This window comes from Acipenser ruthenus, chromosome 20, assembly GCF_902713425.1.
Source record: "Acipenser ruthenus chromosome 20, fAciRut3.2 maternal haplotype, whole genome shotgun sequence".
Classification (NCBI taxonomy): Eukaryota; Metazoa; Chordata; class Actinopteri; order Acipenseriformes; family Acipenseridae; genus Acipenser; species Acipenser ruthenus.
The window spans coordinates 12,777,181-12,790,762 of record NC_081208.1 but is presented as its reverse complement, the minus strand read 5'-3'; the positions used below and the strand labels follow the sequence as shown (position 1 = coordinate 12,790,762).

At 49.2% G+C, this 13,582-nt stretch overlaps 1 protein-coding gene across 3 annotated transcripts in view; it reads left to right on the top strand.

Annotated features, from left to right (window-relative positions):
• Positions 1-13,582, top strand: part of usp5 (ubiquitin specific peptidase 5 (isopeptidase T)) — a 33,604-nt gene that overhangs the window by 10,081 nt on the left and 9,941 nt on the right. For 2 of the 3 annotated variants that reach the window (XM_058993502.1, XM_058993500.1), the window contains exons 3-11: positions 1,143-1,209; positions 2,359-2,492; positions 4,705-4,850; positions 6,524-6,708; positions 7,545-7,639; positions 10,520-10,713; positions 11,177-11,248; positions 11,542-11,629; positions 11,708-11,833. In XM_058993502.1, coding sequence (XP_058849485.1) covers positions 1,143-1,209; positions 2,359-2,492; positions 4,705-4,850; positions 6,524-6,708; positions 7,545-7,639; positions 10,520-10,713; positions 11,177-11,248; positions 11,542-11,629; positions 11,708-11,833 — 1,107 coding nt within the window. The remainder of the gene's footprint in view (positions 1-1,142; positions 1,210-2,358; positions 2,493-4,704; positions 4,851-6,523; positions 6,709-7,544; positions 7,640-10,519; positions 10,714-11,176; positions 11,249-11,541; positions 11,630-11,707; positions 11,834-13,582) is intronic. The other variant, XM_058993501.1, reaches the window with a different exon arrangement.

Sequence of the window (13,582 nt, the reverse complement as noted above, 5' to 3'; positions counted from 1 at the left end):
GTAATAGTGACACCAGCTTCAAAGATCACAAATATCTGTAATAGTGACACCAGTGTCATCAAACATCAGAAATATCTGTAATAGTGACACCAGTGTCAGCAAAGATCACAAATATCTGTAATAGTGACACCAGCTTCAAAGATCAGAAATATCTGTAATAGTGACACCAGCGTCATCAAACATCAGAAATATCTGTAATAGTGACACCAGCGTCAAAGATCACAAATATCTGTAATAGTGACACCAGCGTCAAAGATCACAAATATCTGTAATAGTGACACCAGCGTCATCAAACATCAGAAATATCTGTAATAGTGACACCAGCGTCAAAGATCACAAATATCTGTAATAGTGACACCAGTGTCAGCAAAGATCACAAATATCTGTAATAGTGACACCAGCGTCATCAAACATCAGAAATATCTGTAATAGTGACACCAGCGTCAAAGATCACAAATATCTGTAATAGTGACACCAGCGTCATCAAACATCAGAAATATCTGTAATAGTGACACCAGCGTCAAAGATCACAAATATCTGTAATAGTGACACCAGCGTCATCAAACATCAGAAATATCTGTAATAGTGACACCAGCGTCAAAGATCACAAATATCTGTAATAGTGACACCAGCGTCATCAAACATCACAAATATCTGTAATAGTGACACCAGCGTCAAAGATCACAAATATCTGTAATAGTGACACCAGTGTCATCAAACATCAGAAATATCTGTAATAGTGACACCAGTGTCAGCAAAGATCACAAATATCTGTAATAGTGACACCAGCGTCAAAGATCACAAATATCTCTTAACGATCGATCTGTCAAGTACAAGAAGGAGACCTTTCACGTGCCTGTTGTTATTTTTACATTAATTTATGTTTGTATTTTGTTTAGTAATTCACTGATGGTGAAAATGCTGTTGAGTGTCTTTAAAAGGTGGACATAAAAACCAAAATATTCTACAATTAAAATATTTAGGAACATGTGTTGTATAATAACTAGAGAAAATGATCTATTTAGAATCTGACAGCGCTATGTTTGTGTGCTTTATTAAATATTGTTTATTTTGAAATATTTTTAAAATATCTCTTTAGACTGAAATGCAGTGAATAAACCATGTTGAAAATGTTGTTTCAGAAGGAAGAGGAGGGGGGGTCAGGATCAGGGGACCCCCCGAGGAAGAAACCCACCCGGCTGGCGATCGGTGAGGGGGGGCACTGAGAAATATCCGGGGGGGGGGCTCTGAGAAATATCTGGGGGGGGAATGAGATATCCGGGGGTATAGAGATCATCACCCCTCCACTCTGTATAGAGATCATCGCCCCTCCGCTCTGTATAGAGATCATCACCCCTCCGCTCTGTATAGAGATCATCGCCCCGTCCGCTCTGTATAGAGATCATCGCCCCGTCCGCTCTGTATAGAGATCATCGCCCCGTCCGCTCTGTATAGAGATCATCGCCCCGTCCGCTCTGTATAGAGATCATCGCCCCGTCCGCTCTGTATAGAGATCATCGCCCCGTCCGCTCTGTATAGAGATCATCACCCCCTCCGCTCTGTATAGAGATCATCGCCCCCTCCGCTCTGTATAGAGATCATCGCCCCCTCCGCTCTGTATAGAGATCATCGCCCCCTCCGCTCTGTATAGAGATCATCGCCCCCTCCGCTCTGTATAGAGATCATCGCCCCCTCCGCTCTGTATAGAGATCATCGCCCCCTCCGCTCTGTATAGAGATCATCGCCCCCTCCGCTCTGTATAGAGATCATCGCCCCCTCCGCTCTGTATAGAGATCATCGCCCCTCCGCTCTGTATAGAGATCATCGCCCCCTCCGCTCTGTATAGAGATCATCGCCCCCTCCGCTCTGTATAGAGATCATCGCCCCCTCCACTCTGTATAGAGATCATCGCCCCTCCGCTCTGTATAGAGATCATCGCCCCGTCCGCTCTATATAGAGATCATCGCCCCGTCCGCTCTGTATAGAGATCATCGCCCCCTCCACTCTGTATAGAGATCATCGCCCCCTCCGCTCTGTATAGAGATCATCGCCCCCTCCGCTCTGTATAGAGATCATCGCCCCCTCCGCTCTGTATAGAGATCATCGCCCCCTCCGCTCTGTATAGAGATCATCGCCCCGTCCGCTCTTTTTATAGAGATCATCACCCCTCCGCTCTGTATAGAGATCATCGCCCCGTCCGCTCTGTATAGAGATCATCGCCCCCTCCGCGCTGTATAGAGATCACCCCCCATGTCCCTGGTTTGTTTGTATTATTATCTCTCTCAGTTCAAGGTGAATCCACATCTGCTTTTTCTGGCACTCTGGGATTTGTATTTCTCTCTCTCTGTCTCACTTTAGGAGTGGAGGGAGGATTTGAAGTCTCCTCTGAGCATGCTCAGTTTGAAGAGGAAGTGAAGCTGGTGATTCTCCCAGAGAGACTGGAAGTGACATCAGAGGACCTGAGCAGCATGCCTGATGTTGTGAGAGAGAGAGTGAGTGTGAAGGAGGATAGATTATAAATGCATTCTGTCTGTCTGTGTGTGTGTGTGTGTGTGTGTCTCAGGTCTCCCCCTCCTCTCTCACTCCCCCTCCACAATGCAAACAGATAACCCCCTGCCCCCCCTCCCTTTTTCCCTTCCCTCCCCTCTACACCCACCCTCATTACCACCTCCCTCCCCTATACATCCTCCCTCATTACCCTCCCTCCCCTATACACCCTCCCTCATTACCACCTCCCTCCCCTCTACACCCACCCTCATTACCACCTCCCTCCCCTATACATCCTCCCTCATTACCACCTCCCTCCCCTATACATCCTCCCTCATTACCACCTCCCTCCCCTATACACCCTCCCTCATTATATCATTGTGTGATTTCATTTCATTTTTCCAGTACTGCTCTAGCAGTGCCAGGCTGTGCTGCAGTCCCTGCTCTGTGGATGACAGCAGGACCAGGTCATCTGCATAGAGCAGGAATTTAATTTCTGTCATCTAGTGAGGCCAGGGACTGCAGACTGATCCAGCACTGTAGCCAGCTTGTTGATATAGATGCTGAACAGTGTTGGGCTCAGACTGCAGCCTTGTCTCGCTCCACGACCTTGGGTGAAAAACTCTTTACTTTGGTTGCCAATTTTCATAGCGCACTTGTTCTCTGTGTACATTGACTTAATGATGTCATAGACTTTACCCCCTACACCGCTTTCAAGAATTCGGAGGAATAGACCTGGATGCCAGATTGGGTCAAATGCTTTTTTTAAATCTATAAAACAAGCAAATCCTTTTCCTTTATTTTTGTGATGGGCGTGTTTGTTAATAAGGGTCTGTAAGGTGTAAAGGTGGTCGCGGTGGTTTGGTAGGAAGCCAGTCTGACTCTTACTCGTAAGGAAGGCCAGTATCCGGGCGTTAATGATACTGCAGAACGCCTCTCACAGATGCCTCAGTAACTGTTGGGGTTGAATTTGTCTCCACTTTTGTGAATTGGGGTTATAAGCCCTTGGTTCCAGATGTCAGGGAAGCAGCCCACACTCGGGGTGAGGTTGAATAATTTGAGCAGGGCCTCATGCAGCCCGGGACTGCAGTGTTTCAGCATCTCGTTGATGCTGTCGGGCCCGCAGGCTTTCCTGGGCTTGGATTCCTCAATTTGGCTTTATTGTTTAGACACATATTCTTATTTTTCTTATTTAGAAAGTGTTTCTAGTGTTTCAGTGTCTTGCAGTAGCTGAGGCGTAATTCTGTAGTGTTGGATTCTCTGTGTTTTTGGTTGGATAGTTCTAATAGTTTTCTAGTTGTTTTACACTCTGTGTCAAACCATTTTTCATTTGGTTTATTTTGTAAGTTTTGTTTTTGTCGCTGTTTCATATATATAATTGATATCTTTATGGCTGAATTTATTCCACTTTTGATTTGAAATGTTTTGGTTAGAAAGCTGTGCAGCATACTTTCTATTTCTGCACTACACGTTGTTTTATTGTATTCCTCGCACTGCTGTGTGTTTATTTATAGGCTGGTTTGAGGTTGTGTAATTTGGCGGGGGGGGTTCAGACTGGAGTTGTTTTGATCAGTTCTTTTTAGATACAGGACTGTTTGACAATGGTCTGATAGAAGGGTCTGTTGCCGGACTATAAATGCATTAATAGACTCTGGGTCCATGTCTGTAATGGGGTAGACTCTGGGTCCATGTCTGTAATGATGTAGACTCTGGGTCCATGTCTGTAATGATGTAGACTCTGGGTCCATGTCTGTAATGACGTAGACTCTGGGTCCATGTCTGTAATGACGTAGACTCTGGGTCCATGTCTGTGATGGTGAACTCTGGGTCCATGTCTGTAATGGCGCAGACTCTGGGTCCATATCTGTAATGATGTAGACTCTGGGTCCATGTCTGTAATGATGTAGACTCTGGGTCCATGTCTGTAATGACATAGACTCTGGGTCCATGTCTGTAATGACGTAGACTCTGGGTCCATGTCTGTGATGGTGAACTCTGGGTCCATGTCTGTAATGGCGCAGACTCTGGGTCCATATCTGTGATGGTGTAGACTCTGGGTCCATATCTGTGATGGTGTAGACTCTGGGTCCATGTCTGTGATGGTGTAGACTCTGGGTCCATGTCTGTGATGGTGTAGACTCTGGGTCCATGTCTGTGATGGCGTACTCTACCACACTGTTGCCCAGGGCTGAGCTGTATGTGTGTCTCTTTCTCTAGGTGTCTCTCTCTCTCTCCGGTATCCTGTCCTCGGACTCTGCCTCTCACCAGGATGAGGTTCAGCAGTGGGACGGGGAGGTGCGGCTTGTCTCCAAGCACGCCGCGGGACTCCAGCAGCTCGACTCGGGGCTGCGCATCCCCCCCAGGTGAGAGCAGGAAACCGCCAGCATTCCGGCTCCCGCGCTCCCATAGAGGGGCTGGAGCCAACATGGCTTCCTCACCTTCTGTTAAACATCATTCCAGGGATGGAAATAAGGTACTCCAGTCCTGGTTTAGCTATGAGCGAGACACACGTGAGCTTGTTACCTCTACACTGTGTCTAATCAAGCTGGTAGTAAAACCTGGACTGGATGAAACTGCTGTGCACTACGAGTCTTATTTCCACCCCTGCACCCCTAAAAAAATTGCTTATAGTAGGCTATAGGCTACGCAGCCGAAATACATATATATAATTGATTGTTTGTCTACAACAGTATAGTTAGCCTACTCCAAGTTGTTATTACCTGTGCATTCCTTGCAATTGGTATCTACAGAACCACATTGTGAAACACGTGAACAGCATTTCATTGTAAAGAGCAAATACGTAAAACACATGAACTTACCACCCACCTGCGAGGCGAGGAATGGAGCTGATATTTTAGACCAGGTGCATGGATATGCCCCATACCATCTGGTCTGAATGCCAACTCCACTTGGTTGCATTCACAGTTGCATTCATTTAAGGGCTGCAAACTGATCTAATCAATACCATACATGGCATTCGCAGCCACTGTCCAGACAGTATATCTCCATCAATGTGACGGTGTCTGGAAGTGCTAGGTAGAGGTAGACCTTTTTTTTTGAGATCCTACCTTTCAAACGCTGTATATTTGGTAAAATTCAAGAACTGACCACCGCGTATCTTTTCACACATGTAGAGTAATTTGAAAGTGAAAACCATCACATTCCTGTGTGTGTTTTCTATATGTTTAGTAAGTGTGTGCGTGGAAGATGTACTGTTTGTTTTATAACAGACTGTTTTGTTTGTTAATATATATATACAGTGCCGTGAAAGTATTTGCCCCCTGTCTGATTTTCTGCATTTTTGCACATTTTTCTCATTGTATTTGGTCAGATTTTTTTGTGGGTTGTAGAAGTATATAGAGGGAGTCTGAGAGAAAAAAATGTTTGGTGCTTCTTTCATTTGTTTGGTGTGCAAGGTAATCAAACATGCAATCTTCAGGTGTGAAAGTTATTGCCCCCCCTAGTTAACTCAACCCAATTAAAGGGATAATTAGGGTCAGCTGTTTTAGTACTTTGGTTAACAACCTGGCCTGATTTGGTTAACAACCAGGCTTGACTCGAGAAGAAGCGCTTGTGTGTCCGATCTCATTGAAACACATTATATCAAAGTGACTCGAGGAGAAGCGCAGCGACGCGCTGGAGTGTCCTGGGCTTAAGGCATGTTCCTATATAGGACCCCTTCTTCAGGGCTGTAAGATTTGGTTGTTTGCTGTTTGAAGTGCGTCACACTAGCCCTGTCTCTCGCATTTCCATTCAGTGTGCGGAGCTCCTATCTGCACGCTAGCGCTCTCCCCTGACACTGCAGCCCGGGGCAGACATCTTGGCTCTGCCCCCTGCAGTGTGTGACGAGTGCGGCTGCGTGCTCACTGTCCCTGGCCCGCAGTGTGTGTCCTCGCAGTGCGTTTGTGTGTGTCCTTGCTGTCCCTGGCCCACAGTGTGTGTCCTTGCTGTTCCTGGCCCGCAGTGTGTTTGTGTGTGTCCTCACTGTCCCTGGACCCCACTGTGTTTGTGTGTCCTCACTGTCCCTGTCCCGCAGTGGCTGGCGCTGTCAGGTCTGTGACCTTGATGAGAATCTCTGGATGAATCTCACTGACGGGGCGATCCTGTGCGGCCGGCGCTACTTCGACGGGAGTGGCGGGAACAACCACGCCATGCAGCACTACCGCGAGACAGGCTTCCCGCTGGCTGTCAAACTGGGCACCATCACCCCTGCCGGAGCAGGTAAGCACTGCACTCCCTCCATACTCTCATTACCCCTCGATACTCTCCATACCCCCTCGGTACTCCTCCATACCCCCTCGATACTCCTCCATACGCCCTCGATACTCCTCCATACGCCCTCGATACTCTCCATACCCCCTCGATACTCCTCCATACCCCCTCGATACTCTCCATACGCCCTCGATACTCCTCCATACGCCCTCGATACTCCTCCATACGCCCTCGATACTCCTCCATACGCCCTCGATACTCCTCCATACGCCCTCGATACTCTCCATACCCCCTCGATACTCCTCCATACGCCCTCGATACTCCTCCATACGCCCTCGATACTCCTCCATACGCCCTCGATACTCTCCATACGCCCTCGATACTCTCCATACGCCCTCGATACTCTCCATACCCCCTCGGTACTCCTCCATACCCCCTCGGTACTCCTCCATACGCCCTCGATACTCTCCATACGCCCTCGATACTCTCCATACGCCCTCGATACTCTCCATACGCCCTCGGTACTCCTCCATACGCCCTCGGTACTCCTCCATACGCCCTCGGTACTCTCCATACGCCCTCGGTACTCCTCCATACGCCCTCGGTACTCCTCCATACCCCCTCGATACTCCTCCATACGCCCTCGATACTCCTCCATACGCCCTCGATACTCCTCCATACGCCCTCGATACTCCTCCATACGCCCTCGATACTCCTCCATACCCCCTCGATACTCCTCCATACCCCCTCGATACTCCTCCATAGCCCTCGATACACTCCATACCCCTTGATATCCCTCAGACGTGTCCTCCTATTGATTTTGTATTGTGTTCCCCTCCTCTCAGACGTGTACTCCTATGATGAGGATGACATGGTTTTGGACCCCGGGCTCCCCGCACACCTCGCCCACTTCGGCATCGACATGATGCAAATGCAGAAGGTACTGCCCCCTCTCCCCAAACATCTACGACTGCTTCCCTCTGTACAGACCGCTCTCCATGTGTATCGGCTGTACCACAATAGTGTTAGCTGTAACTAGCATTCCCACCTCTGACTTACATAAACCGGGACACCAGAGTCATTTTGTAAAAAAAATAAATAAATCAATAAATCAATCAATCATATACTTTGACATTTTAATGTCCCAGGACAGCTGCCTCAAAAAGAGAACAATCCTGGCAAAACCAGAACGGGTGGCAACCCTAGTTGTAACCCTGTGTATAATGATCCATTCCACTGACAGGGCTGGTCTGCTCAGTTTTTTGTTTCCGTATAAACTAGTAGGGGCACCTGTCTCATCCTGGTGTGTGGAGCCCATGGGGAGAGTGTGGGACGGGGTACCCCCCTCCATTTTTGAAAAAAGGGATTCAAATGCTGCAACTTTGGGTGGTTTAAGCATGTGCTAGACTATGGTCTAGTTGTCTGCTTGTAATCTGACAAAGTATTCCGTTAGTGCAATGAAGGAGCTTTATTTCAGCAAGACCAACAAGAAGAACAATTAACTTTGAGCAGCAAGGCTCCTGCAATACAAGCCTGGCTGGAAACGTGTAGCAGGTGACCGCACTTTTAAATGTGTCCAGTAATATGGAAACGTGTAGCAGGTGACCGCACCTTTAAATGTGTCCAGTAATATGGAAACGTGTAGCAGGTGACCGCACCTTTAAATGTGTCCAGTAATATGGAAACGTGTAGCAGGTGACCGCACCTTTAAATGTGTCCAGTAATATGGAAACGTGTAGCAGGTGACCGCATCTTTAAATGTGTCCAGTAATATGGAAACGGCGTGCTGCAGCTCCCATGATCAGTGTTAGTGAAGTCCTGATCTGACAGCATGATACAGACAGCTCGTGTGATTAGCAGTTATTTTAAAGTAAAACAAGTTTAAATTGCAGTGTTTGTTCTGGTGTTTTTGATATTAAATACACCACAGCAAGCACGTTGTCATACATTTGAGATATTTTCATTAGCCATTCTGAGAGCTAAATTTAGTGAATGGCAGTGTATTTTACTGCTGTAAGCTGCAGTACATTTCATTTTGAATTCTCCTAAATATTTTACTTTTTTCCTCACCAGTACACATCCTAATTACAGTCCCCAATATTTCTGTGTGTTCTGTTTTCACCTTTCTGGTCAGTTTGAGAAATAAACTATGTTTCTCCTGCACTAGCTGACCCTGCTTCACAAAACCCACGCTGCATTGCTGTTTTTATTATGGTAACGTCTTCAATTACCGGGCCTGCTTCTTTGACTGAAGAGATGTTATCAGCTCATCTGCGGTGCCTTTTCACTTCCTTTTTTGTTTCATTATTGAGCTTTTTGCTGCATTACAGCCTTTCAGTGATTCTCTTTGAGTTTCCAGGGCATTTTGTTAATGGCACGTGTGCAACACACAAACCTTAAGTGTGTTTATTTTAATTTTTCGATCTGTTCTGTTCATTGGAAGCAGTTTTTTTACACAACCATACCCCCATGCGTTTGGTCACCATTGCACCTGTTGCATGAAACGGGTTAATAATGTACAGCACCTCTCTGCACTGAAGCGTTTGTGTGCCAGCTGACAAGGCTTCAGCGCCACACAACAGAAATATTTGGTGCATATGTATAGCTATTATATATCTCACCTTACAGTACGATAATACGGTGATAAATGGACTGAATGCTAATACCCGAAAAATGTCTGTGTGGAGGGGGTCTCGTCTGGATTCCTCTGTGTGTGTGTGTGTGTGTGTCTATAGTGACTGATTCTGTATGGGTCTGTGTGGAGCGGGTCTCGTCTGGATTCCTCTGGGTGTGTGTGTGTGTAGTGACTGATTCTGTATGGGTCTGTGTGGAGGGGGTCTCGTCTGGATTCCTCTGTGTGTGTGTGTGTGTGTGTGTAGTGACTGATTCTGTATGGGTCTGTGTGGAGGGGGTCTCGTCTGGATTCCTCTGTGTGTGTGTGTGTGTGTGTAGTGACTGATTCTGTATGGGTCTGTGTGGAGCGGGTCTCGTCTGGATTCCTCTGTGTGTGTGTGTGTATAGTGACTGATTCTGTATGGGTCTGTGTGGAGGGGGTCTCGTCTGGATTCCTCTGTGTGTGTGTAGTGACTGATTCTGTATGGGTCTGTGTGGAGGGGGTCTCGTCTGGATTCCTCTGTGTGTGTGTGTAGTGACTGATTCTGTATGGGTCTGTGTGGAGGGGGTCTCGTCTGGATTCCTCTGTGTGTGTGTGTATGTGTATAGTGACTGATTCTGTATGGGTCTGTGTGGAGGGGGTCTCGTCTGGATTCCTCTGTGTGTGTGTGTGTGTGTAGTGACTGATTCTGTATGGGTCTGTGTGGAGCGGGTCTCGTCTGGATTCCTCTGTGTGTGTGTGTATAGTGACTGATTCTGTATGGGTCTGTGTGGAGGGGGTCTCGTCTGGATTCCTCTGTGTGTGTGTATGTGTATAGTGACTGATTCTGTATGGGTCTGTGTGGAGGGGGTCTCGTCTGGATTCCTCTGTGTGTGTGTGTGTGTGTGTGTGTGTGTGTATAGTGACTGATTCTGTATGGGTCTGTGTGGAGCGGGTCTCGTCTGGATTCCTCTGTGTGTGTGTGTATGTGTATAGTGACTGATTCTGTATGGGTCTGTGTGGAGGGGGTCTCGTCTGGATTCCTCTGTGTGTGTGTGTGTGTGTGTATAGTGACTGAGTCTGTATGGGTCTGCGTGGAGCGGGTCTCGTCTGGATTCCTCTGTGTGTGTGTGTGTATAGTGACTGATTCTGTATGGGTCTGTGTGGAGGGGGTCTTGTCTGATTCTTGTGTATCTGTGTATAGTGACTGATTGATTTTCCATTCAGACTGACAAGACAATGACGGAGCTGGAGATCGATATGAACCAGCGCATCGGGGAGTGGGAGGTGATCCAGGAGTCGGGGGGTGCGCTGCAGCCTCTCTGCGGCCCGGGGTACACCGGCATGAAGAACCTGGGCAACAGCTGCTACCTGAACTCCGTGATGCAGGTGCTGTTCAGTGTGCCGGACTTCCAGAGCAAGTGAGTGAGAGGGGAGAGGGGAGGGAAGAGGAAGGGGGGGAGAGGAGGGAGGAGGGTGGGGGAGGAGGGGAGGGTTTGAGGTAGGTGAGGGGGGGGAGAGGAGGGAGGAGCGGGGGAGGAGGGAGGAGGGGAGGGGGGAGGGGAGGGTTTGAGGTAGGTGAGGGGGGGGAGAGGAGGGAGGAGCGGGGGAGAGGAGAGAGGGGGGAGGGGAGGGAGGAGCGGGGGAGAGGAGGAGGAGGAGGAGGAGAGGGGGGAGAGGAGGAAGGAGCGGAGGAGGAGGAGAGGGGGAGGGAGGAGGAGGGGGAGAAGAGGGGGGAGGAGGAGGGGGAGAAGAGGGGGGAGGAGGAGGGGGAGAAGAGGGAGGAGGAGGAGGAGGGTGGGAGGATTTGAGGTAGGTGGGGGAGGGGAGTGGTGGTGGAGTGCAGTGTGTCTGTATTGATGGAATATATCTTGTTGTTTTCAGGTATGTTGCGAATTTGGAGAAAATTTACCAAGATGCCCCAACAGACCCGACTCAGGATTTCAGAACACAAGTGTAAGAGAGACTGTCAGCACGGGGGCAGGGTTGCAGGGAGGCGTGGTCACAGCGGGGGGGGGGGGGGGGGGTGGCAGGGTCGTCAGGGGGCGTGGTCACAGCGGGGTACAGGGTCGCGGCGGGGTGGCCGTGGGCACAGAGGGGGCGCGGTCACAGCGCGGTGGGCGTGGGCACAGTGACGGCAGGGTTGTTGTTATCTACAGTATTGCTGATTGGGCAGCAGGTCTCCATTCAGTTTTGGATGTATCTGGAGGCTCCTGTGCTGAAGCTGCTGGATTGGTTGTGTGTTGCAGGGCGAAGCTGGGTCACGGGCTGCTCTCTGGGGAGTACAGCAGGCCGGCCGAGGGGTGGAGCGAGGGGGGCCCCAGCACAGAGCCCAAGGTGAGCTGGAGCTGAACTCTACTGAGTGACTCCTTAATAAATGACCCCATATAAACAGCTTCTCTCTCACTGTGATAGGGGGATCAGGAGGGCATAGCCCCCCGAATGTTCAAGTCTCTGGTTGGGAAGGGGCACCCTGAATTCTCCACCAATCGGCAGCAAGACGCCCAGGAATTCCTACTGCACTTCGTCAACATGGTCGAGGTGAGTGTGTCTGTCTGTCTGTCTGTCTGTCTGTCTGTTTGTATGTGTGTGTGAGCCTCTGTCTGTCTGTGTGTCTCACTGTGTCTATGTTGGGTTTTGAACTGCCTTAGCTGAGAAGAATCATTATATAAGTCTCCTCCCTCCCTCCTCCCCTCCCTCCCCTTTCCTCTCCTCTCCCTCCCTCCCTCCCTCCCCTTTCCTCTCCTTTCCCTCCCTCTCCTCCCCTTTCCTCTCCCCTCTCCCTCCCCCCCTGGGCTCAGTGTCAGGGCTATTGTGGATGTTGATGCTGGTGTGTGTGGGCAGGGAATTAATTTTTTCTGGTTGTTTTTTGTCTTTTTTTTTTTTTTTTGTAAAATCCTGATTTTTGGTTTTGTTCGGGTTGACCTCCATGTTGCTCAGTATGTCTTCAGCAGTGCCAGGCTATGCTGTAGAGCCTCCTGTGTGGGGGATAGGATGACCAAGTCATCTGCGTACAGCAGACTCTTCACTGTTGGGGGGGGTCCAGCGACAGGGCTGGGGTGGGCGCTTGCTCTAACAGACCAGGCAGATCATTGATAGAAATGCTAAGAGAGTGGGGCTGAGGCTGCAGCCCTGTCACACTCCTCTCTCCTGCCTAAAGAAACCTGTTTGTTTTGTTCTGTTCTATTTTTACTTTGCACTGTGTCTCCGAATACACCAATTCCTGCTTGGAGCTGAGGATCTGATCAGGGCTGCTTGCTGTGTCTCCGCATCTCACTGAGGATCTGATCAGAACCGCTGTGTCTCCGCATCTCACTGAGGATCTGATCAGAGCCGCTGTGTCTCCACATCTCACTGAGGATCTGATCGGGGCTGCTGTGTCTCCACATCTCACTGAGGATCTGATCAGGGCTGCTGTGTCTCCACATCCCACTGAGGATCTGATCAGGGCTGCTGTGTCTCCACATCTCACTGAGGATCTGATCAGGGCCGCTCTGTCTCCACATCTCACTGAGGATCTGATCAGGGCAGCTCTGTCTCTGCATCTCACTGAGGATCTGATCAGGGCCGCTCTGTCTCCACATCTCACTGAGGATCTGATCAGGGCCACTCTGTCTCTGCATCTCACTGAGGATCTGATCGGGGCCACTCTGTCTCCGCATCTCACTGAGGATCTGATCAGAGCCGCTGTGTCTCCGCATCTCACTGAGGATCTGATCGGGGCTGCTGTGTCTCTGCATCTCACTGAGGATCTGATCGGGGGCCGCTGTGTCTCCGCATCTCACTGAGGATCTGATCAGGGTTGCTGTGTCTCCGCATCTCACTGAGGATCTGATCAGAGCTGCTGTGTCTCCACATCTCACTGAGGATCTGATCAGGGCCGCTGGCTTTCCTGGGCTTCAGTTTGGAAATATTTTCTCTGATCTCCTCAATGGTAATGGGGGTGTCTAGGGGGGGGTTGGTAATCTTTAATTATTGCCTCCAGGGAGTCAGTTTATTCAGAATTTATTTTTACCTTGGTGTAAGGGCTTCAGTTTGGATTCCTTTATATAGGTGTTGGAAATGTTCTGTCCAGGTGTGTCCATTTTGGATTGCTATGGGGTGTGTCATTGTTAGGTTTCAGTTTGTTCCAGGTTTGCCAGAAGGAGTTGTCATCAATGGCCTCGTCGATCCGGGTCAGTGTGTGTTGCATGTGTCTGAGAGTGGCTCTGTATTCTCAGTGTGGTTAGGGTTAGGGAGGTTTGTAGGGGGGTTACTATGGGTAGGTTTCGAGGTTTTCTTTAGGTAGAG